Source organism: Typopeltis vanoorti, chromosome 18, assembly GCF_054136105.1.
Source record: "Typopeltis vanoorti isolate ZY-2024b chromosome 18, IOZ_Tvanoo_1.0, whole genome shotgun sequence".
NCBI classification, from domain to species: Eukaryota; Metazoa; Arthropoda; class Arachnida; order Uropygi; family Thelyphonidae; genus Typopeltis; species Typopeltis vanoorti.
Genome location: NC_143566.1, coordinates 11,892,918 through 11,920,248, shown reverse-complemented (window position 1 = coordinate 11,920,248; position 27,331 = coordinate 11,892,918). Strand labels below are relative to the sequence as shown.

The 27,331-nt window shown below is 34.8% G+C and overlaps 1 protein-coding gene across 3 annotated transcripts in view; it reads left to right on the top strand.

Annotated features, from left to right (window-relative positions):
- Nucleotides 1-27,331, top strand: part of Opa1 (Opa1 mitochondrial dynamin like GTPase) — a 712,584-nt gene that overhangs the window by 157,926 nt on the left and 527,327 nt on the right. For 2 of the 3 annotated variants that reach the window (XM_090408405.1, XM_090408403.1), the window contains one exon: nucleotides 18,026-18,150. In XM_090408405.1, coding sequence (XP_090264531.1) covers nucleotides 18,026-18,150 — 125 coding nt within the window. Of the gene's footprint in view, nucleotides 1-18,025; nucleotides 18,151-27,331 lie in introns of those variants that run through there. The other variant, XM_090408406.1, reaches the window with a different exon arrangement.

Sequence of the window (27,331 nt, the reverse complement as noted above, 5' to 3'; positions counted from 1 at the left end):
CTAAAATGCAAAATTCCATAGATGGCCCAACAGCATTGTGTTGCACATTGCAAAGACTAGGTTATTATTGAAGCTTGAAAAGAAATCAGGCTAATATGGAACATTGATAACTACCTGTGCAGTCTTCTGTTGAATCTTGACAAACTGGTGTAGATTTGTGGAAATTGTGAATGCTCCTGAATGTCGATCAGTAGCTTTCAAACCACTTAATGAAGAGCATTGATTGTCTAGATATTTTGCTCTTCAAGTCATTACTCACAACAGCTATACTGTAGTTAATTATTTTGTGTAAGAGAATGATCCTATATCTAAATATTGCTGCTTCAAGAAGCTGAAATCTCTGGAATATCAAGTAGCAATGGAAATTTTGAATGGCGTTTTATCATATCTACCATCATTAACTATATTGCTTCAAAAACATGCTCTAACAAAATAATTTTGCAAGAGCAAATATTAGTAATCTCAGATGACAGTATCTCTATGATACTGTTTCATTTAGTGAAAACATAAAAGCATTTCAGAAAATGAGTTCTCAAGAAAACAATTCAGTATACGAGGGTGATCTGAAAAGTTCTCGGCCTAACAATAAAAAAACGAATTTATTATTTCAAAGTGATTTTTATTTTTCAACATAATCTCCCTTAAGACTATTACATTTATTCCAGTGATGCTCCAGTGCCATTATGCAGTCCCTGTAGTGGTTCTCAGTAAGATCTGCAAAATACCCCTCTACAGCTGCAATCACTTCTTGATTCAAAGAAAAACGCTGACCAGCGAGGAAGAGTTTTAGTTTTGGCAAGAGATAGAAGTTAGAGGGAGCCAAATCTGGGAAATAGGGTGGATGTTTCAACAATTCATAGTGCAGATCCCTTAATTTTCCCATTGCCAAAACACCTTTGTGGGCAGGTGCATTGTCCTCATGAAAGTTACTTTTTTTCTTCTGCAAACCGGGTCTTTTCTCATGAATGTTTTCGTCTAGTCTGGTTAAAAGATCAGAATAATATTCCTTGGTTATTGTTTTACATTTTTCAAGATAATTAATAAACAAAATGCCTTTAGCATTCTTCCATAACACTGATGCCATGACCTTTCCTGCTGATGGAATTGACTTTGTCTTCTTTAGTGCTGAACAGCTGGCTTCTGCCCACTGTTTTGACTGCTATTTGGATTCTGGTGTGTAATGGTGAATCCAAGTCGCATCCATAGTAACACCGATAATTCTTCCATAACACCGATGCCATGGCCATTCCTGCTGATGGAATTGACTTTGTCTTCTTTAGTGCTGACCAGCTGGCTTCTGTCCACTGTTTTGACTGCTATTTGGATTCTGGTATGTAATGGTGAATCCAAGTCGCATCCATAGTAATAAATTGATGCACAAAATCAGTTTTATTCTTGTTAAAACACTCCAAGCACTGTTCAGAGATTTTCATGCAAGTGCATTTTGATCTGCTGTGATTAAGCATGGCACCCATCTTTTTCATTTGCAGTTCTTCATGCAAAATATCCTGCACATTGAATCATCAGTCATCCAATACTGTATCGTGCACTTGATCAATGATTTCTGGTATTGTTACACTTTTTGGGATGTCCTTCATGTGGATCATCTTCAAGGCTGGTATGGCCATGTTTAAACTCGTTAGCCCATTTCTTAATTGTCAGAAACGAAGGAGAAAAGTGCTCATAAACTTTTATGAACTTCGAATGAATTTCTTTTGCCGTTATACCTTCTTATACAAAGAATTTTATAACCGCACGATACTCAATTTTATCCAATCCAAGGGATATAGACAACACTTTTGCTTCAGACAGCTGTATAAAATAAACTACTTCATAGAATGATTTGCAATTTCACATGGATGCTTATAACAGATGTACCAAGTTATATAAAAAAAAATCTTTAGTGTTGCCATCTATGGTCGAGGCCAAAAACTTTTCAGACCACCCTCGCATACCACAGTAGTATTAATTTTTATAAATGCTGTGTTAATCTAGAGGAGAGATTCTTGTAAAATGAGATAGAAAAATGGGTTGTATTTGACAGCACAATCTCACAGGATCAGTTTGACTTCAAATTTGGAATTGAACAAATTATTTCCCTGTACTCCCGATACACTAACTTTCTTGATAAACACAATGTTAGTCTTAGCCATTACAAAAATTTCAAATATGGCATGGGAGAAGATTAAATGCAACTTGATTTCAAACTATCCAGACATTGCATTTGTACATCAGAATGAACATTTTCAGGAGTACTTATGGATGGATATAGAGATGGTTGTTCAACTTTATTAAAGCTGAATTGTACTCTGCAATTTACTTGAGTAACTACATTACTTATGAATATTGGATGAATGCTTTTAGCCTCAATCCCAGATTGCAAGCGAGTTTTTAGTTTAATAAACACACCAGAAACCAAACTTAGGAATCTTCGAAACCGAACATTAGGACATGTTAATGTGCATCAAGAGTTTTTAACTGAATGGTGGTCATCAATTTGGACAGAATGTAGACAGCATGGGTATATATATCAAAGGCTTCAGGGAGAAACTATAGGTTGTAGCCCCTAGATGTACTGATTCCGTTCTTTATGAAGTTACACCACCAATTTTCCGGCACGCTTTGTTTCAGGGCCTTGCTGGATTGGCCATTTTGCTGGACCTGTGGAGAGGTCATGTAATGATATAATAAATTTAGTTTAATCCTTTAACCAAGTGTAAGCAAACAAAGTTTGTGCCTGAAAATATGTTCAGGACTGAGTTAAGGTAGTGCAACACCAGGCAACTCCATGCAAAGGTGGACCAAGCTCTCATCACACCTTGTCTCAGTATCTCCCATAATGCAAATCACATCCCTTTGCAGACATGTATACTGCTATGCATTAAGGGAAGGGCCACTACCCAGACCGGTTTCAACCTTTATTGAGGTCTCGTCAGTGGGAGGCAGACCCAAACGTGGAGATACTAAGGCAGAAGCAATAGGAGAGGTCATATTTACTATAGGAGTTGGCAACAGGTGTACCACCTTATTATTGAATTACTCTGGATTTAGAGAAAGATGTTAGAAGTTTATTTTTCACTTGGTTAGACTATAATAAATTTAATTTAATCCTTTATCCAAGTGTAAGCAAACAAAGTTTGTGCCTGAAAATATCTTCAGGACTGAGGTAAGGTAATGCAACACCAGGCAACTCCAGGATAAAGGATTAAACTAAATTTATTATAGTCTAACCAAGTGAAAAATAAAAAGCTCCCAAAAGTCATGTAATGATAATTTATCATTACATTTCTGACTCACTAATTACTTTTCCCCATGTCTCTAAAGCACCATGGATAAACTACAAACTTACGTTGAACAAATACTAAATGTGAATCAAGTAATTAAATGAAATATATCAGTATAAATGCTACAGTACAAGTTTGCTAGTATCCATGTAACAGGAATATTAAACTGGTATTAAATGTGAATTTTAAGTGATTTAATGATATGCATACACATATATACATTGAAGATAAGAAGAGATGCATCAGAACAAATAGAGGAACAATATAGAAGAAAGTGTAATGAGGTGAAAAAGCAGTCAGAATGGATAAGATGAAATGGTTAGAAGCTCAATGCAGTAATTTATTTTGATTATTATTATTATGTGACACCTCCGGGGAGTCCAAGGACTCATTGAGGGAGAGTGTGTCAACAGCATCGAACGATTGAATCCCTTCCAACTACCAACCTCGCTCAAACTAGCGTAACTTTTTTCGATACATTAGTAGCAGAGGCTCTATCAATCGACCAACCTTTGCTGGCACAGCACTATGGAGAGTATATAACTAGAGAGGTGTACGAAATGATTAGAACCATTAATAGAAGGAGGCAACCAAAACAGACCACAATTAAAGATGAAAAAGGCAAAGTATTGATGAGTTAAGATAAAATTGTACAGCAGTGGACAAGATACCGCAGTGAGTTATATGAAGAAAAACTAGATTTAGATAGCGTTGGGAAGCTGACTGAAAAATTGAAGCAGATATCACCACCATGTAATGAGTATGATATGGATATTTTAAGAGGAGAGGTAGAAAAAGCAATAGGCTGGCTAAAACACAAGTTCTGGTAATGATAACATCACTGGAGAAATGATAAAATATGGTGGTGAAAGTATGGTTACAGAAATGCACCAACTATGTAATATGGTATGGAAAGAAGGGAAAATGCCAGTGGGGTAGGTGAAATCGATATTAGTATTATACAAGAAAGGAAATAAGCTAGAATGTAAAAATTATAGAACAGTTGCCTTGACAAGTCATCTTGGTAAGGTGGTGATGATGATATTGACAGAAAGATTAAGAACACAATTGGAAGCATACCTTGCAGACAAGCACACAGGATTTAGAAAAGATAGAACTACAATTCAACAGATTTTAACAATGCGATTAATAGCAGAGAAAGCTAGGAGAAAAAACAAAAACATATATACTTGCTTTATTGATTTTTAGAAGGCAGTTGACAGTATCGACCAGAAAGTGACATTAACAGTGCTAGAATCCTATAGAATTGACAGAAAACTAATAGCTATATTCAAAGATGTTTATAAGAATGCAGTTGCAGCAGTTAGAATAGGTGATGACTTGGGGAAATGGTTTAAAACAAGCAGAGGTACTAAACAGGGGGAGATCAATATCACCAAGCATTTTCATCACACATTTAGAAAGAGCAGTGGATAAAATGAAGGAAGATGCAAACGGAATATCAGTGCATGGGATGAGAATTAACAATCTGAGATTTGCAGATGACATTGTTATTGTGGAAGAAGACGAAAGAGAACTACAAAAAGCATTGAAACTATCAAATGAGGAAGGATTTGGACTTGTTATGAACTTGGGAAGACAATGGTATTTGGTGAAAAGAACATGAAACAAAAGATACAAGTGGATGGAATTGATATAGAAAATGTAGAACAATTCACATATTTGGGAAGAAAAATGACATATGATTTGGTCTGTAAAAAAGAAATAAAGATCAGGATTGCAAAGGGAAGGAAAAATATGAAGGCCATGGATAACATCTGGAAAAGTAAAGTGATCAGCCTGCAAACAAAACTAAGAATACTGGAAACATGCATCTTTAGCAGCGTACTGTATGGATCTGAAACTTGAGGGTACATGGCAGGAATTTGATGATGATGATGATGAAAAAGAATTTTGGCATTTGAAAGAACTTGTTACAGAAAGATTCTAAGAATAGGATGGGTACGGAAAGTCACAAATGAAGAGCTCTGTTGGAAGATACAACCAAAGGAGAATCTAATGCAGAAGATTATAAAACGGAAGCTGCAATTATTTGGACACATCTGAAGAATGAGTGAGGACCGAAAGATAAAGACATTCATGTTGGCTATTATGGATAGTGTAAACAGAAGAGGTAGCCCATACAGAGAATGGATAGATGACATAAAGGACTTGTGTGGAATGGATGTACAGAAACTGCAACACTGTGCACTGGATAAAGAAAGGTAGAAGAAGATAGTGAAGGAGGCATCAGACACCAACGGGCAGTGAGCCCATGGTTCGTGATGATGATGCACATACATTAGTTGAAGTAGAAATCATACAGGTACAGTATAAATGAAAACAAGTTTATTAACTTGTTTTTATTTATACTGTTGCTCTGATACATACGGTTTTCTTTGATATGTTTTTAAACATTTCACCCAAGTGTAAAGCGGTAAAAATATGCTTTCATGTAATTTTTCATAAATCAAATGAAAAATTCATTATCTCTTGTTCCGTCATAATGGTGCAGTGCTCTAGCCCTTTTATTAATTTACCCTTCAGCTCAATTAACTTGTCAACTGCAAGTTGTTTTCGTTTACATAAATTTCATCTTCATCAATTTCATTGTTTTTATTAGACCAATATCCATAATTTCAGGGTCTGTGTAGTGATGAACAACAGGTGTGTCTGTCAGTGTTCATCCACTTGGCAAGATTTTCTTCATAATTGAAGATTGCAAAATTGGTCATTGAGAAAAGTTTTGCACTCTTCCATTAAGCCTACAGCTGTGCAGTGTGCTCAATCTTCAGGCACAAAAACAAAACGAAATAAATAAATTAAAAAAAAAATTAAAATCATTTTGATGTAATCTCAGTAGTAATCCAACCATTTTTATTCACACAGTATGTTATAGAATAAATTTTAACTCCTTTCATGGTTCTGTGGTATTTAGTCTTTCCTATCACTAGTGGCTTATATCTGTACATGCCTACTGTTTTTGAACACCCTAGGCTAGTACTGTATTCCTATATTGTAAATCTTATGGATTCATCTTCATCCTATGCTATTAATGCCTTTCATGGTATGCATCAGCATTATAACCTTCCTCTAGATCAGTGTTTCTCAATGTGGAGCAATTTGAATATTTTGGGGGGTAATTAGAAAATGTACATATACATATTTATATTATACTTTTTCAGAACTTGGCTGACTATTATGCTAGGGGGGGGGGGCATCAAATCTTTGAGACATTGAGGTGGGGCATGATCCAGAAAAGGTTGAGAAACATTGCTCTAGACCAAGGTGCTAATCTGCTACAAATTCATCAACAAGTAGAAGTGTATCAAATTTGTCCACATACTCAGTATATACGTTATGGTCTGAGACCATTTTTCGCTATACGCATAGCCATGCTTCATTATTATTAACATCTGTGCACACTATGGCACACAAAGCTCATCCAATCTTGCCTTAAACTGATTCAACCATGTCAACATGCAATACATTTCACTCACCAACCATTCTCCATGTAAAGAACCTGCACTTCATTCCTCTGTTCACACCCTCCTTACAGTGTCCAACCTTCTTGTTCATCCTTTCTCCTCATATTCTGTGATAATTTTCTTCCATGTTAACCTAATAACAACCCATGACTAACTTATATATCTCAATCATATCTCCTTCTTCTATTCATGAGGTTTTGCAATTTGTGTTCTTTCAATCTGTCTTCATACTTCAAATATCAGAGACCACTGACCACCTTTGTTGATCTTCTCTGGACTCTTTCTAATATATCCTCATTACTATGAAAACCCTGCGACCAAATCTGTGAACAGTAATCCATGTGATGCCTGATCAAGGTCTTATACCAGCGTTTCTCAACCGTGGTTCCATGAGACATTGCTAGGGGTTCTGAGAAATAATAATGAATAGCAGTGGCAAATAAATGAACTTAAACAGTGGAAGAAAATAATAAATGTTCTCTGAAAGGAATAAATTCGAGTTCGCATTAGTTGTATTAACTCCCACTAGGATGTGAGGCAGTGCTGTCCGTGATCCACTTATCATACAGCAACTGGAGCTAATTCTAGCGCTAGCTAGTGTCGCTTATGAGTCAGTGCTAGCAAGAAACGCGAGAATCGCAATCGGTCTCTTATCATCGATATCTTATCCTATGTGTTTTCTAGCATGTAGGTATGTATTCACTCATTAAATTGAAAAGATTGTATGTTTTCTCAGCTAAACTCCACTTTACGGTGATCGTAATTTTTGGGAAGGTTACTCTTTATTTCAGGTTGCAGTCGATAGTTTGAGCAATCGATTTTTGTTATTTCATCAATTTATTAGTTATATCATTACAAATTGTGTTATGTATTTATGAAAGTTAGATTCAAATAAATTATAATTATGTTTAAATAATAATTAATTACAATATTTGGTACTTATGTATTAACGGGGGACCACCCGATTTTTAATGATTGATTGTTTAATTTCTTTTTATTATACTTTTTCTATTATATTTTTATTAATTTACTAAATATTTTATTACTAACATAACTGAATCTATTTTATAAACTAATTTTCTCTGCCCTCTAATTTGTAAAGAATTACCTAAGACAAGCAGAGGAATAGATAGATTTAATATTTTATCCTCATATCTGAAAACAAAAGGTCTTTCTTGGAAGAACTGCATTGGCATCTGTACTGATGGTGCTCCATCCATGGTTGGCTCCATAAGAGGTTTTTGTTTCTCATGTAAAAGAAGAAAATGCTGATGATGTCTCAACACACTGTTTTATTCACAGAGAAGTGTTGATGTCAAAATCTCTTGGAGATGAACTGAAAACGTTTTTGATGATGCCGCAAAAATGGTTAACTTCATTAAACAAAGGCCAGTTCACTCCAGAATGTTTAAAAATCTGTGTGTAAACCTGGACAAGGAGCATATAAATCTTTTGCTCTATACAGAAATACGGTGGCTAAGTAGAGGAAAAATTCTAAATAGGGTGTTTGAGCTAAAAGATGAATTGCAAAGATATTTTCAAGAAAACAATAAACAAGATTTTGTGAAGTGTTTTGAAGATCAAAAGTGGGTACTAGCCTATTTAGCCGACATTTTTCATTACATTAATATGCTGAACAAGTTACTGCAGGGCCCTGGAGAAAATATATTAACTTCAAGTGACAAGATTCTTGAATTTAAAAGAAGGCTGAATCTTTGGAAAAATCACGTTGAAAAGGGAATCTTGATATGTTGTAGTTACTGGTGGGGCTTAAAAGTAAAGAAGGATATCATCAAATTTCAAGTCTTATTGTAACCCACCTGGAAGAACTGATGATAAAAATTGAACATCATTTTCGGTCCCTTCCAACACAAATGTATGATTGAATGAAAGATCCATACTTGGAATCTTATGCTCAACCTGAGAACTTGACTATAAGAGAAGAGGAATAACTTTGTGGACTGCAATCTGATCGTACATTCAAGATGAGATTTACTGACCTATCCCTGGACAAGTTTTGGATTTCTGTTAAAGAAGAGTATCCTACTATTCATAGGAAAGCAATAAATATAGTGTTGCAGTTTTCAACGTCTTACATATGTGAGCAAGCTTTTTCTTGTTTGTAAGAAAAGTTTTCAAGTATTAAGAGCAAAGACAGAAATCGTCTCCTTTTTGTTGAAGATGAAATCAGTGTTTGTTTATCTAAAATCCGACCCCAAAAGACAAGCACAGGTTTCACATTAGAAAATTAAACTTTATTATTCATATTTGTTTCAAAAATGACAATTCTTTGGCACATATTTTTGTTTATATGACATTTACTTTGATTTATCTTATTTTTTGAAAATTACAAATAAACGATAAAGTTATTATAGCACTTATTATTTGTTTTCCTCATGATATTTAAATTCATAAATAATAAAGAAAGATACTAACAATGATATATAATAATTATTATGTAGGGTTTCTCTACAACATGGATATTATTTCAAGGGTTCTGCAAGGGCAAAAAGGTTGAGAAACACTGCCTTATACAATGGAATCATAATGTCTTTATTTCTGCATCATTGCCATTATTCAGTAGATGACTTCACAATTTGTGGAATGTGACCCCTGAATTTCAGATCAGAGATCTGGAAGTGGTGGTGGTGGACAATGATCTGAAATTCAGGTCATTGTCCACTACCACCACCACCACTCTTAGATCTCTCTTCTCCCACCGAGTATATACTTTGCATCCTTTTGTTGCTTACCAAATTTCAAACCCTTACACTTTACAACATTGAACTGTAGGTTCCTTACTGTTGCCCACTCATATAATCTATTCAAGTCCTTGTGTAAAGTTACAAGGACTTGAATTGCTCTGCATTGCTCTACCCAAATTTGCATCATATGCAAACAGTTGCATATCACCAATTAAACCAATCCCAGTATCATTAATACACAAATTGAACAACGGCTGCAATACAGATCCCTGCGGCACACCTCTCTCTTTCAGGATACTGCACCTCCATATACAACTTTCTGTTACCTTTCAGACAGCCAGTCATAGATCTAATTCACTAGTCTGTTATCCAGTCCCATCCATTTCAGTTTATTGAACAGCTTGTTGTGTGGCAATCTCTCAAAAGCTTTTGCAAAATCTAAATATATCACTCACTGTATTGCATCTCCCTTGTCCAAGACATAATTTGTTATAGTACATAAGTTGGTAAAATATTATCTCCCTTTAACAAACTCATGCTGACAACCACAGAGAATACTGCTGTTATCAGCCCATTTCTGTATCATAGTTCTCTCCAGTACCTTAACCACAACTCCAGATATACAGATTGGTCTGTAATTTATGCAGTAGAGCAATTTTACCTTTTTTTCACTCTGATGGAACCAGTGTTGTTGTAAGACTTATTAAACAGGCATGGCTGCTGCCAATTCCAGGGAAATGGCAGTAGCACTGCCATACTGTTTAATAAGATTTTAAGGAAAAATTAAAGATCTGTCTGTCTAATAATGAAATTATGCATTCATGTGATGCAATCCAAATTTCTAGAAATCATTAAGTTATTTAAATTCACTATCATTGCAATCTATTTTACATGGCAGAACAAGTTATTCAAACAATTTGAAGAACAGTGATGGCAATGCTGTCTCATCAGCTTTAACTGATTATTTTATGGATTATCTAGAAAATCAACTCTTCCACACTATTTTCCCTCATCCTCTTATATTATTATTATTATTATTCAGGCCTCCAAGGAGTCAAAAGACTCATCGAGGGAGGTCCTTCCTAAGACATAAAGTCTGTCAAGACTCATCGAGGGGAGGTCCCCCCCCTGAGAAACACAAAGTCTATCATACCACTCTTTAAACTCACTGACCGTTCTTGCTTCCACCACTCCATCAGGCAATGCATTCCACAGCTCAACCACCCTCCACACAAAGAAACCACTCCTTACCCTCTTGTTCACAGTTTCCTTTTGTAACTTCCAGGGATGGCCTCTTGTCATCACTCCTTCCCGCTGTTCAACCAAGTGAAAGAACTCCCCAGTGTCAACCCTGTAACCACCTTTCAACAGTTTAAAAGTCTCAATCATATCACCTCTCCTTCTTCTATCCACCAAACTCTGCAGTCCACATTCTCTCAGCCGAACCTCATAACTATCCTTGTACAGTCCTGAAACAATCTTTGTCATCCGTCTTTGTATCCTTTCCACAGTTAATTTATCCCCTTCAAATCCTGGGGACCAAATCTGAGAACAATAGTCCAAGTGTGGTCTGATCAGAGACTTATACAATGGAATGATAACCCTCTTATCTCTGCAGGTCAGTGTCCTTCTCATAATAGCAGCAATCCTCTGTGTTACCTTCAGCACCTTTGCAATATGTCCTCTAAACTTCAGGTTTCTATCAATCATCCACCCCAGATCTCTTGTCTCCCCTACCTCCTCCAGTATAACTCCTCCCATAGAGTATGCAGCATCCCATCGATGTTTCCCAAACCTCAAGACCTTACGTTTTGCTGCATTAAACTGACACCCCCATTCATTTGCCCATCTATCTAGCTTATTTAAATCCTCTTGCGGGGCTACCACATCTGCACTATTACTAATAATCCTTCCCAGCTTCGCATCATCTGCAAACTAACTGAATATCCCCCTGCAATCCACTGGCTATGTCATTGATATAAAGGTTAAACAATATAGGTCCTAGTACTGAGCCCTGTGGGACCCCACTTGTAACTCTCTGCCTCCTGGAAACTGCTCCACCATACACAACCCTCTGATACCTATCAGACAGCCAATCCTGAATCCAGTTGACCAATCTGACATCCAGACCCATGTGCTGCAACTTAAATATCAGCTTATCATGTGGCACCCTGTCAAATGCCTTCGCCAAGTCTAAGAAAATTGCAGTAATGCCTTTCCCTCATCTAATGTTTCTGTAACTTTATTATAAAAGGGTAGCATATTGCTAAAACAAGAGCGTCCTTTCACAAATCCATGTTGAATTCTCATTATTCTCATTATTCTCCGATAACATTACCCTCATCTGCCCAATGCTGTATACGGTCCCTCACTACTTTCTCCAAGATCTTAACAACTACTGATGACACACAGACTGTCCTATAATTAGACACTTCCAGTCTGTTACCACCCTTATGCAATGGCACTATCTTACCTTCCTTCCATTCCCTGGGCACCTTTGCCAAAGCCAGATTTTCATTGAAAAGCCACGTTAAAGGCACTGTCAATTCCCTAGCACATTCTCTCAAAACTCGTGGTGAAATACCATCCAGTCCCACAGCTTTACTGACATCCAGAGTACTCAGTATCTGAAACACACTCTCCTCCTGTACCTCCAGACCTCGAACCAGTCCTATCCCTCTAGCATTAAAGCTGACTCCTCTAGGATGAAATACTCCAATAAAGTGTTCATTGAACAATTCCACTATGTCCTCTGCATCAGTCACTCTATTCCCATTTTTATCCCACAATATCATTCTTCCACAGTCATTTCTCCTCCTACTGGCCACATAGCTAAAAAATTCCCTAGGATTTTCTTTGGATCTTAGGGCCAATCTCCTCTCATATTCCAGTTTCGCTTTCCTTACCACACTAGTCACTCTTCTGGCCTGTGTCTTATATTCCTCATGCATCTCTTCACCTGTCTCCTTATATCTCTTCCATAGCCTCTTTTTCGCATGCAATTCCTGTTTAATATTGTCATCCACTTTACTCCAAATTGCGTCCTCTTCTTCACTCGTGGTATACAACTTACCATTGCTGATAACAAATATTCTTTCACAATTTCCCACGCACTGGTGATATCCCGGCCTTCCAATTCCTCCTTCCATGAAACTTCCCGAAGTTGACGTCTAAGACTATTATAATCACCTGCCTTATAATTCCACATAAGTTCCCGTCTCTTTGATACTCCTGCATGTCTATTCATTTTCCAAGTCAACACCATATGGTCACTCTCTCCAACTGGTGGGAGAGACGTCAACTCAGTTATTATCAACTCTTCTGATGCTATAACCAAATCCAAAACTTTTGAACCTCTTGTTCCCTCTGTTACATGTTGCCTAAGACATTTGTCCCTCAAGAATTCTAGAATTTCCATTCCCCTATTGCTACATGCATCTTCCTCTCTCCAATTTATACGACTGAAGTTAAAATCTCCCATAACAATCATTCTTCTTGCACTTGCCAAACTTAGCTGTCTAAACATCTCCTGGTCCCCATCCTCTGTGCTCCTGGGTCTGTAGCAACACCCCACTAAATATCCTGTCTTGCTTACCTCTACCTCACACCATACGCTGTCAAAATCATTTGTCTCACTTCCTTCCAAATTCTCCACTCTTAGAGGACATAGGTCATCACTTATCATAAGCAGTACCCCACCACCACCACGCTTTCCCCTCCTATCCTGACGAAAAATGCTATACCCAGCGACTTCTATTCCTGTTGTTATATCCTCTTCTGTCAACAATATGCCTTTGTTTTGTTGATGATATCTTTGTATCTGGTCCCACTTGGAGTCAGAATTACTTCAATTCCTGAAAAAAAAATTAAGTCTTTGTTCTTTCGTATCAAGTTCACTATTGAATGTGACTCCAACTGTTAATAACCTTAACAATTTGAAATTGTACTGGACATAATGAATTTTCTGTTTATCAAAACCCAATCTGTATTGGCAGATACTTGTTCCTCACATAATCATTCATTTCAGAAGATAGGTCTTGTACATAGGGGTCATGAGATTTCTCTTGTGGTTCCCTTTTGTTACACAAATTAAATAGAATGAAAAGAAATCTGGGTAATACATGCAACAAAACTACTATTCAGAAATTATTGATAATTATCATCAGTCAACCAGACTACAATTCGATCTGAAAAGAATTACCTTACCTATAAAGGAACCTCTGATCAAATAGTACAAATTTTTCACTCTTTCAAATCCGTTTGGAGACTGTCTTCTTTCTTACCATTTATAGAGGATCCATTACCACACTTTCTCTTTACAAAATGCCAAGCGGGTACCTTGCTCATGCCATCTTTGCTAATTTGGACAGACTGGCCACTCTGCTTTGGTTAGAATCCAAGAACATCAAGACTACATTATGTTTTTGGAATCTGGCAATCCAGCATTGATTCTCATGCTATTTGACACTAAGCACTGAGTTCTTTGGAAACCAGAACGATTTTTCATTCTAGCAAGTTGAAATTTGAACATCTTTCCTTGAAATGTGTGAAATGCCAAAATCATCAATCTTAACTGCTCTGGTTGTGTGTCAATCACCGACTTTTGGATGAATAGTGTTAACTGTTGATAATTTTTTAAAAATCTGTATAAACTTTTACAATTTTTCCTTTGAACTCTAATATTGTAATCCTGTCAACTCAGATGCAGCTGAAATATGAGCTAGTAAACACATGCTACATGACTCATTCTTATGATTCATGTTTTGAATGTAGTTATGACACTTTCTCTGTGATGATGCCCATGTTACTTTGGATGAAATATATGTGCATTTGAATAATTTTTTTTTTTTTTACATTTATAAGCCATATAAGTATCTATAAATATGTCTAGTACATGTTTCCTGAAAAGTAATTGAGAGTCTGGACATGATGTGCATATAGATTGTGAAAAGTCTCTTTGACATAATGACTTCAATGCTTCTTACATACCATTACTTGTACTTCTGCAGTACAAACTGCTAAATAAATGGCATGACTCATAGGCAAAGTAAATTTTCTACAGTACTTTCATGTCCAAATTTCTACATCATCATTTTTTCATCTGTCAATTATAGCCACAATATCTGTTTTCAAAATGATTCAAAATTCATTTTTAATTCCAATTATTTTGAATATCAGTTGATGAAAATTTTTTTTCAGGTATACAAATTAATCCTAAATCAAAAATTGTCATCTGAATGAACAACAATACTAAAATATCTTTTGTTTCAAATACTGGCCCGTTCATCCAAAGTAGGACTAAAACAGTGATCCAGTGTTAATTCTTTAATTTTTAATATTTTCTCCTCTTTTTTATGTTCTTTGAAGTAAATAACTAGAAGATATCTGACAGGCTCTTTGTAATTTGGTATTACATGAGTCTGTTTTGAAATTTATTCTTATATGAAAAAACTATTGGCAATTATTTGAATTGAGATTCCATCATCAGCAGCCAGTCTTTGACATGACACTGTTGTTAGAGTATATGCCAGCATCAGGCAAGCACTATTTTGCTGTCCCTAATTTTCAGTATGTATGTTAAAAAGTTTTTATGGTAGAGATAGTTTCTGTTCTCTTCTCCAAACTTAGGCCTTCTAGGCACTGCTTTAGTTGCTTAGTGAGTTATGATGATTCTTAATCTAGGCTTATTCTCAATTAATTTTCTTGCTTTACAGAAGTTTAGAATTTACTCAACAGCCTTAATTCTTTTTTGAGCTACTTGAAGGTTCTGTATTTAACTCAGTCCTTCTAACAGAATGTGATTCTGCATTCATTCTAAATGCCTCATCAGTCTACCTACTCTACCTACTAGTGTTGGATTCCTTGCCTGAAATCTGCTTTGGACTGCACTGAACTTCTTTCTCATTTTTGCAATTTTTTAAGTGTTTCCAAACTTCGGATTGATTTAATTTCATTTTGAAGCAAAAAATATTAAAATCATAAAATAACATACTGGGAAATTTCTGAAAAATCATGATGCTCCTAAATTGTTTAAAGTTGGAAAAGAAAGAGCTCAACTATTTTGGGCTATGGAGCAGTCCCTTTTGTAAAAACTAGACTAAAAAAATTAAAGCATATTAATTTACATTCCTGTATGAATTTTTTTTTTTTTTTTTTTTTTTTTTTTTGAGGAAAATATGGTAAGAACTTGATGTATACTTGCCTACAGTGTGATGATCTACAATTAAGAGTGAAGAGTACAAGATACCAACAGCTGAGTGTCAAAATAACAGATAAAAATAATAATAATAATAAAAAAAATAATGAAAAGATGAATTATTCAAATTTTGAAAGAACTGGAAATAAAGAGAAGGAATAAAAACTGGTTTCATATATACACTAAGCCAGCAACAATGTATGTTACTGTAATATGTGTTATAAAATTTGCGTAATGATTTTTTCTTTGTTTTTTACATTTTTCGTTTATCTGAATATTATTTCTATACTCAGTTGTCAGTATCTTGTGCTTATTATTTAAATGTATACTGTCTCAGATGTGAGCAAATCTTGCATCAAGTTCTTACCATCTTTACCACTACAATTCACAGACACACACATGTAAATTAATATGCTTTATTTTAAACCTCATTTGATTTTGACTTTTTTCTTTAGTACAATTGTTACAAAAGGGACTGCTCCATTGGCCTAAAATAGCACAGCTTTTTCTTTTCCAACTTTATATATATCATTTTTATCTTCCCAACAAGTTAACAAATGTGATCCTAAATATAAAAAAAAAAAAATAATAACTTAATCTACATTACAGCATGAAGGTCCATTATCTGCTGATAATGACTCATTTTATTTTCTTATTTCCTATTTAACTAATGGATGGCCTGATAAGAGGGATAATTCTGTGAATGAACAATGCTGGAGCAGCTAATTATAATAAAATATCTCTTACATTTGGCTGTTTTATTGCACTTGATTTATAAGAATATTAGTTAAACAACGAATATCATTATATTTATTGTAGTCTTTAAATAGGTTCATTAATTTGTAAGAAAATTTTAATTGTCTATAATCCATATCATACAATATTCATTTTACTAATAAAAATATAATAAATTATACACTTTTCTGTTTCATATTCATAAATTCACAAAAGGTCTCGAGTCTCAAAAACTGTTTTTCTTGGGACTTGATATTAATAACAAATGCTGTCTTAAATTTTCTGAAATTAGGGAAGTAATTTTGTTAAGCATCGCTCATTATTGTTTGTTATATAACAGAATTATTTTTTTCCCTAATTCTGTTTCCTATTTCTATTTCCCTGTTTCAAATTCCATTTGAAACATTTTTAATCGATTGAAAGATAGAGTTGACTGTATATCTTGCTCACATGTCCTATCATATTTTGGTTTAACAGGAAATTGCTTGTCTGAATTGAAGTAATCTTATTTAACCCCCCCCCCCCCCCATATTATTTTTGTAATGGTAATTCTTTATCTCCAGCATCACATCATTACAATACATTTTACCTTGAAATTCTTTATACGTACTTTACTCATCATTTTGTCTCTGTGATCTACTACTGAAGATGGCTGTGAGACTTGGTTCTATGATTATTGAAAAAAAAATTTTTTTTTTCTTCTTATTTTCAGTCCTTTTCTGCAATGCGTGTATATATCATCTTAACTGTGGTCATTTCTCATTGTAGTAGGCTGATATAATAAACAGCTAAAAAGTCCAAGTCTGTGCTATGTGGCATCAGCCATTGTTTTAATGGATATACATTATTTATCTGATCAAAAATATCTTGATGTCCCTCATCCCAGCTCACTCTAATGAAAGGCATTAATATGGAGTTGATCCACTCTTTGCTACTATTGCAGCATTCATTCTGGGAAAGCTTTTGACTATATTTTGTATATTGCTGCAGTAATTCCCCTCCATTCTTCCAAAGAGTATTTAGTGAGGTCAGTTACTGATTGTTGGACATTTTGGCCTGGCTTGCAATTGATGTTCCAATTCATCCCACAGGTGTTCAATGGTTTAGAGATCAGTGCCCTGTCTAGGCTAGTGAAGTTCTTCAACACTCTTCTCATCAAACCATTCCTGCACTTTGTGGATGGGGCATTGCCGTGTTGATACAGGAAAGAGCCTTCGCTGTAATGTTTTGCCATAAAGTTGGAGCACAGAATTGCCTAGAATGTCATTATAGGTCATAGCGTTAAGATTCCTTGTCAGTGGAACTCGGGGAGGGGGGGGGGTGCTTGTGTGTGCAGCTGTGTAGCCATGAAACCTCATCTTCCAATGAACAGTGGTGTTGGCATTGCATTCAGAAGTTGTGATGTACATAGCCACATCTATGATGAAGGGGTATCTGAATTTTTGATCAGACATTTTATATTATGTAATGGTAAACTTCCAAGTATAACAAGCTGTTTTTCTGTTTCTATGAGTTTATTTAGTGAGAGTCAGCTACATTTTCTTTTTTGGCGTGGGGGGGGGGGATTCCTAGATTGAATATAATACACATTAATTTATTTCTTTTATTCTCTTATAGATGAACAGCACGTAGGTGATGATAAAATGACATTTAGTGCTATGTCAGCAAGAGAGAGTTCCACTGGTGTACATGAAAAGCAAAATAGGTTAGAAAAACTTCAGGATGAACTTATTTCAGTTCAGGTTTGTATGCAGCTTATTTATTTACATAAACTGTAAAGTTATGAATCTTTCAGAAAGAGAAAAATGATAATAGACTGTGCAAATGTCTAAGTGCTTGTTAAATTACTTCATGTTCCACATTTTTACATCTCTTCTTCCCCTTATGCTATGTATTGTTATTCACATAAACTGTGAAAACAAAAAAAGAAAGTGATATTTTTCTAAGAAGAATGAGCTTCTTCATCAGCTATTTTCTGCATGTTACTGGACAAAGCCTACCGCCATTCCAAATACTTCCATTTTAGTGTGTCTTCAGCTTTTCTATACCATCAAGTTTCAACCATCTCTTTAATCTTATCTTCCCTATGTCTTGTTGATCTTCCTATTGCTCTTTCCATCTTTGGGATAGTATTTGTATATCATCTTTGTTTATTTTTCAGTGTTACTACTATTGCAGTCTCTTACCTTTATCTGAACCCTAACCCAAGTATTGAACTTTTTAGCTTGATATCTATCTCGATAAGCTAGCTTCTTGTGGTGCACCCTGTTAAGTATTATTATTATTATTATGTGACACCTGCAGGGAGTCACATAATAATAAAGACTCATCAAGGGAGAGTGTGTGACAACATCATCGAACGTGGATAATGAACGAATGAGGATGGGCTGGCAATTTGGAATTTAGCCGACCAAATTGTATTCTTATTGGCTTAAACCAAAATAAAAAATGATGGTACAACATGACAGAATCTCATGCCGGCTGGAGCATCGCCCAGTTAAACAAGGTCCCCCCCCCCCTGTTGTTTTCACCATGAAACCAGGGCAAACAGCATAAAGTCAGCTACTGGAACAAATCTGAAAGCACACCCCAACTCAATATCATCCAGAGTTAAAGATCGATACTATCAACATAAGAAACCTGAATGGCAAAGAAATGGAGCTAGCTGAGGAATTAGATAAGTACCAGATCGACATAATAGGGGTGACTGAAACAAAAAAGACCAAAACAGGTGAGATCTTTCTGAGCAATAAATACAAAATGTTATATTCAGGCAATGACAATCAAGGAAAAGAAGGAGTAGCCATAGTATTCGACACAAAATACGAGGTTAATCTTCTTGAATGGCAAGTAGTCTCAAGTAGAGGGATGTGGGCAAATATCAGAATGGGGAATTGGACAATGAGACTTCATTGTGCCTATGGTCCCACAGAAGATTCTACCAAGGTAGAAGTGGAGGAATTTTTTGATGCTTTAGAGAAAGCAACTGACACAATGAAAAAGGAAAACTTGGTCCTTGTTGGGGATCTAAATAGCAGAATAGGAAATGATTGTCAGACATACAGAAATATTTTGGGAAAATTTGAAGAAAAGAGCAAAGCTAATAATAATGGCAAATACCTGTTGGATTTCTGCTCAGGACATGGATTGGTTATTACTAACACCATGTTCCAACATAAAAATGTGCACAAATTCACATGCAGAGAAGAGGCAAGGAATAAGAATAGTCTGATTGACTATGTTATTGTCGATAGCGATGTTTTTTCACTGATGCAGGCCACTAGAGTGTACAGAGGATTTGAAATAGGAAGTGATCAACATTTAGTCTACTACTACTATGTTCATTGGGCATCTACAGATGCCGTATGGTCACTCTGATGCTCGGTGATGTTCTACACCAGACCTTGCCACGTAGTCCTGTTGTTTGCTTTTCTGGCAGCCTCAACTCTCTGAAGATCAATCATTCCACACATGCCATCCATCCATCTCATTGATGGTCTACCCCTGCCTCTTTTTCCAGGAACTTTACCTTCTATTACTGTTCTAAGAAGTCCTCCTTCCATCCTTTCTATGTGTCCAAAATATTTTAACTTTCTTCTGTCAATATCCTTAAGGAGCTTTAAAGTTCTTCTGATCTTTTCTAACACCCATTCATGCCTTTCAGTATATGATACAACAGCCTTCTGTAACACCACATCTCAAAAGCAGATATCCATTTCTTATCTGACTTCTTATAGGTTCCAAGTTTCAAATCCATAAGTCGCTGTTGAAAAAACGACCACATCCAAAATCCTCAGCTTTGTTACCATGGAGATAGATCTATCCTTCCAGATTTCAGACAGGTCTCTGACTGTTGTTTTAGCCATTCCTAACCTTTTTCTGACATCTTCTGAACAGCAATTCTTCTCATTAATAATGGATCCCAGGTACTCAAACTTGCTGACTTCCTCAATTCTTTCTCCATTAAGGTACACTTGTTTCTCAAGAGCTTCTCTGTTTGTATTTCCTTTGAAAACCATAATCTTTGTCTTGCTAGGATTGAGTTGAATAACAGAGGACTTCAACTCAATCCAAAATTTTCTGTGAGTAATCTGAGGTATGCTGATGATACAGTCCTAGTTATTCCATGTCATTACAAAGGAGTACTGTATCATCAGCATACCTCAGATTACTCATAGAAAATTTAACCTTAAATAACACAGACATATTAGTAAGCTTTGACATATCCTCATTGTTTACCAATATTCCCTTCATTGATGCCTTAACACTCTTAAAAAACCTTTTTCCTTCTGACATCTTAGATCTCTTTTCCTTTGCCATCTATTCTGGTTATTTTTCTTGGAAGAACAAAATCTATAAACAGATAGAAGGAACTGCCATGGTTTCCCCCCTCTCACCCCCTTGCCAATTTTTATATGGAAGATTTTGAAAAACGAGCCATAGACTCAGCCCCTCTCAAACCTTCCATGTGGCTAAGATATGTAGATGATGTGTTCTCTATTTGACCTCATGGCCCAAACACATTAGAAGCCTTCCTCAGTCACCTCAGCAGCCTACATTCAAGAATCCAGTTCACGATGGAAAAGGAAAAGAACAATTGCTTATCCTTCCTAGACACCTTAGTTACACGCCTCCCCAACAGTACACTTTCCTTCATAGTATATAGAAAACCCACGTACACAGGCAGATACATCCACAAATGCTCCTATCACCACCCTGCTCAACAATATGGCATTATTAAAACTCTTACCAAGAGAGCCCAATCTTTGTTCCAGTGGAACCGCCCTTACAAATTGAGCTTGACCACATACACAACACTTTCCTCTCCAATGGGTACAGTGATCACAGCATTAGAAAAATAATCAGTTCTGTCCCCATTCCCCAGTCTTCTCTTCAAAAAGAGTTTAGAAATGCCGTCACCATACCCTACATCCATGGCATATCTGAAAAAATAGTCAAGATTTTAAAAAAATAAAACCTACACACAACATTTAAGCCCCACCGTAAACTTGCTACCCTCATCCACTCTACAAAAGATCAGCTCCCTCCCCTCTCAGTGCCTGGAGTCTATAAAGTACCCCGTTCCTGTTAACTGGCATACTTTGGACAGACAGGCAGATCAGCTACTATCTGCCTGGAGGAACATAAGTCATACATCTGCAAGCACGACTATGGTCAGTAAGGCCTGGCTGACCATGTCTTGGATACAACCCACAGGATCTCATGGAAAAAAACCACCATGCTCCACCACAGCAAATTCAAAAGAGAAAGGCTATTCTTAGAATCAGCAGCAGCTCTCAGGAATCAACCAAATCTTAACAAATATGGTTGCATTAAGCTTCCTAAGATTTGGGAAACGCCTTATCACCAGAGGTCCCACTTTACATTCCAGGCCACCTACAACCGTCCTTAGCGGACGCTCCACCTAGATAGGACTTTAGTGTCTCCCACATGGTTGGGCTTAGTATTGTTTTTGTTGTTTTTATGTTACATTAGTTTTTTTGTAATCCCTGAAGATGTCTCATTGACTTAGATGAAATATAGGAAGAATTAAATTCTGTTTTCAATCATTTCTGAGTGCTGTATATAATCCATTAAGCCTCCAACATGAAGTCTCTTGAGAGTTAATATCTTTAACTCTCACTATTTCCTGTCAAACTTGATGCAATGCGGCTAAATTGCAGTTTTTATTATCAAGCAGCCTGCTTTTCGTTGATTGTTTCAAAGTTCTGTAGATAACTTTTGGATTCCCTAGATGATAATTTCTGTAATCTATTCTGTGAAGTGAAATTCCTTGAAGAGAGATTTTAAATGAAATATTATTTATAATACACATTATAAATAACTAATGGCGCAGCCTATACAGGATAAATAAATTCATTAAATATTAACAATATAACAATTAACAATAACAAAAAAAATTCAAGTTCCTTCCTACTTGAATATATCTTCGGCCAGTTTATAAAAACTTAGTTTCAAGATTTCCTTCTTCTTTACTTATTCCTTCTTGAAACATATTATTTCCACTATTCCCTTTTCGGAATACAATATAAAATTTCCTTTAACTGCCGCACACAAAAAATCAAGTTCCTCCCAACTTGAATATTCCTCGGCCAGTGTTCTAAAAAACTTTCCGAACTCTCTCTTGTTTACCACTGTAACTTGGATACGCAACGCTTTCTTGTCAGCTGTCAATCAAACATCAAGTTCACTCCGGGAGCATGCGCACTTCAACAACGTCAGAAACTACGCATTGTAAAAATATGGCTGACTCGCTGTATCCACCAGCGCTGAAGAAAGTCTTTCATAAACACAAAATTCAACATTTAAAAATACAACAAACTTTCTTATAAATAATACAAATAATCAATTAAGTAAGTACTTCAATATTTTTACTTCCTTACATATTACTTCTAACATAATATTTTCATAACGAGCACATCACAAGTGCAGACACTGCGTGTATGAAAACAAAAACTAACAAACAATATTAATACGTAAAAATATTCAGAATTTATAATATGATTATTTTTACATCAGTTTCATTTTTCTGTGAAAAAAAATTTTTTTTTAAAAAAAATTTTTTTTTTTAAATATTTAACTTACATCTGAACAAACTTTTAATATTTATTTCTAGATTGTTATATTTTAAGTTCTAATCTGATTATCTAATCATTATGCATATCTTCTAAATCACTAGTTTCAGAATCATCTGACACTAGAGATAATTCTGAACTTTCTTCTTCCAAATTAGTATACTTAAAAATTTCATTTTTATACCTTTCAAACACTTCATTTAAACTACTTGAATGATGTCCTAAATCTATAGAATCATCACTATCAGAATCAGTTTCTACAGGTTTTTGTGATTCTAAAAGTTTCTGGGATTCCTTATTACCTTTACTAACTAAATTTGAGGTATCTTTAACTTCCCTTTTCTTATTTAATCCTATATTTATCAACCTATGAAATTCCGCTATACTTTCATCAATATTAGAATCAATTTGATTATCATTATTCCTACATTGTACATCATCTGAAACATGTGTCTTGGGAATTCTAAAATTTCTTGTATTTTGGTTCACTTTACCAAAGTTTAATTTTTTCTTTCGCTGCATATTTGAAGTATGAATATTAGATCTATTCCCTTTCCTATCATTTAACTTTGAATAAGATTCACAATTAGTATTAGGAAAACTACATTCATCCTTCAATATTTTATTCATATTATCACCTAAAGTAACTAAATTTTTATTTCCCAAAAAGTACCTTTTTAATCTATCAGAATGTACATTTAAAATTTTACTAGGATTATTGACATCTTGAATTCTAAAATTCACAGGAGAAAAATTGTCTAAAATTCTAAATGGACCTAAGGCTTTCTTTCCTAATTTCCCAACTCTTTTAATACTAGATTTATCATCTAACAATACTAAATCACCTGGTACAAAAGATTTATATTTTCTAAAGCGATTTGTATAGTGTCTAGTCTTCTGAGAACTTATTTGCTTATTCACTTTATGAATAACGTGAATTTTATACTTTTCCTCATCTTGATTAAATTGGCTATTCCTAGACAAATCATCAATATCAGATTCTAGAGATCTAGATAAGTAATCAGCAACTATATTTCTTTTTCCTGGAATATAAGTTACATCAATATTATATTCCTGCAGTTCCAGTGCCCACCTAATTATACGTTGATTTTTATCCTTCATAGTACTTAGGAATGACAGAGGCTGGTGATCAGATCTTATTTGAATAGGTTGTCCTAACAATAAATATCTAAATTTTCTCAATGGAAAAATTATTGCTAGTGCTTCCTTCTCTATGGTTGAATAATTCAACTCTGGACCTGATAATTTTCTGCTTATAAAAGCTATTGGCTTAAAATCTTCTCCTTCCTTTTGTTCTAGTACAGCAGCAATGCAATCATTTGAAGCATCAGCAGAAAGATAAAATACTTCACCAAACTTAGGATAAATGAGGACTGGAGCTTTAGTCAATGCCAGTTTTAGTTTGTCAAATGCTTCTTGTTGAGCTTCACCCCAATTGAATTTAAAACCTTTTCTTGTCAAGCACACTATGGGTCTTAATAGTTGTGAACAATTTGGAATAAATTTTCTATAGAAGTTTAACATGCCAATAAATCTGCGAACTTGTCTAACTGTTTTAGGAGGTTTAGCTGATAATATGCCTTCTACATTTAACTGAGTTGGCATAATTCCCTTGCTATTTATTTTATGACCTAAATACTGAACTTCTTTTAAGAAAAATTGGCATTTTGAACACTTTAGAGATAGATTTGCCTCATCTAATCTCTTTAAGACATTCCATAGAATTTTACAATGGTTTTCTATATCCTTTGAATAAATTAGAAGATCATCCTGAAAACAGATGACTCCATTTCCCAACATATCAGATAAGACAGAATTCATTAAAGACTGGAATGACATAGCAGAATTTCTTGCACCCTGTGGTAATCTACATAATTGATATTTCTGCCATCTGGTAGTAAATGCAAAGTATTTTCTGTCTTCCTTCTTCAAAGGAATTTGAAAGTAGCCAGAGTTTAAATCCAGCTTTGTAAAATATTGTGCTCCTTCCAAGCATATCAATAATTCCTCAATTTTGCATAGAGGGAAATCAATAGGTTTTGTAACCTTATTAATGGCTCTCAAGTCTAAAACAAATCTCAGGCTTCCATTTGGCTTTTCAATTAAGATAAATGGACTGTTCCACTGAGAATTTGACTTCTCAATTATTCCTGCCCTTTCATATTCCTGTAGTAGTTTCTGGCAACGCTCCATATATTTCAGTGGAGTCTGATATTGTCTAATATAAATAGGAGATTGAGTACAAATCTGTACTGAATGTTCTACTGCATTAGTGCAAGACATTGAAACAATATCTTCTGTGAAAACACCAGAGAAAAATTCAAAGGCAGATTTAAAAAACTTCAGAATTCTATCCCTTTCTTCATTAGTAATTGCTGATTTCATTGAATTCTGCACCAAATTCTCCTTAAACTCTTGAATATTTTCCTTCTCATCTTTCTTTAGAGTGTCAATATTAAATACTTGATCAATATCACTAGTATCTAGAAAAACTTCAGGAGACTGCTCTAATTTTCCACTGTCACCTGATTTCCTATCCAAAGAGCATTCTATTCCACACAATGATACTGTATTTTCAACAAAATTACACACAAACCCATGACGTTTCAGAAAATCAATTCCAAATATTATTTGCACATTTGGATTTGAAGATTCTGGAAGAACAATTAATGAATGAGAAACTTTCAATGGAAAACAAGGAATTGAAATAAAGACATTGATTTGCTTATAAGCTGAAATTTCAGATTCAAATATTCCTTTTAACTTAATTGGATTGCTTAAAACTGAAATATCATTTGGAATTAGAGATTTAATTTTGTTAAATAAGCTATAAGAAATGAGTGAAATGTGTGCACCTGTGTCAAGTAAGATATCACAAGGTACATCTTCAATAAATCCTTGTAATACTGTTAAAGGATTACTTTCATTAGCATAAGGAGCTAATGCTACATCAAACTTTCTTTTATGGTTATAGCTGTCCTTGGCTTTACCCATGTTTAGTGAATAGTTTGACATTTCTGTCCTTGCCAGTATAATATTGGAATAATAACTAATTCCAGATTTACTTTTATTCTCTGATTTCTTATTTTGAAAACAAGATCTATCTCTAACATAACAATCTTTAGCAAAATGACCCTGTTTATTGCATCTAAAACATTTTGGAATGTATCTTCTATGAGATGCTTTATTCCTGTTAATGCTATCAGATTTACAAGAAAAAGATTGATTATCTGTAAGATTTTTTGACATTGATAAATCCGACATCATCTTAAACAGAAGTTCCTGTCCTTGTACTATGGGTCTCTGTTGTCTTTCTATTTCTTCACTCAGAAATGTTTTCAGTTCCTCATATTTTTCCAAATCATGTAATTTTACCCTGGAATCAGATTCTGGAATATCTTTAGTAAAATTCACAGAAGTTTCCTTAGACTTTTTCCTTTTATTTTCAGCTTTACCCTTTTGATGCTTTTCTTCTCTCATTTTATCAGTACCCACAATGCTAGAAGAATGAGTTTGATTATGCTGAAAAGAATTTACTTGCTTATTGCTTGAGGAATGAAAAATATCTCTTAATCTTTCTTCCTTTTCTTTAACAAGCTCAAAACATTGTTCAAGATTTCTAACTTTTTTCTTATACGCTGTTTCTTTTAAATTATCCTTGAGGCCAAGCCTAAATTGATTAAAGAGCAACCATTCTAAAGAGGATTTTTCTTCAGATGAAATATTGAATCCATGAGCAATGGTCCACAATCTATGATAATATTCAGAAACAGATTCCTTATTACCTTGGATACACTGTTGAATCTTCCAAATGTTTGGCCCTAATTCTTTTACATTTGAAAATTCTGATATTAGCAAACTTTTAAAGGTTGCATAATTGTCAGTATCTCTTAGTAAAGGAGATGTATTTAAGAATGTTTTTGCTTTTCCCAACAATTTATTACGAAGTATAATTAACAAGTGAAAATCTGACCAATTTCCTAAATCTTTAATTTTTTCTGCATACCTAAAAAATGTTTCTATGCTTTCACTACTATCACCTGAGAAAGAAGGTATTACTAAGGTTGGATTTATTAACCTAAAAAATTCTTCATCATTAACTGAAGGAACTTTACTACTAATATTACTATTTTCTGTAGCCATTTTTTTTTTATTTGAGTCAAGATTTGCCTTTTGGATTCTAAAATAGTTTAGTCATAACCAATTATCCTGTCGTCGACTGCGCCATTGTTAATATTCAATGATTTATCCTATATAGGCTGCGCCATTAGTTATTTATAATGTGTATTATAAATAATATTTCATT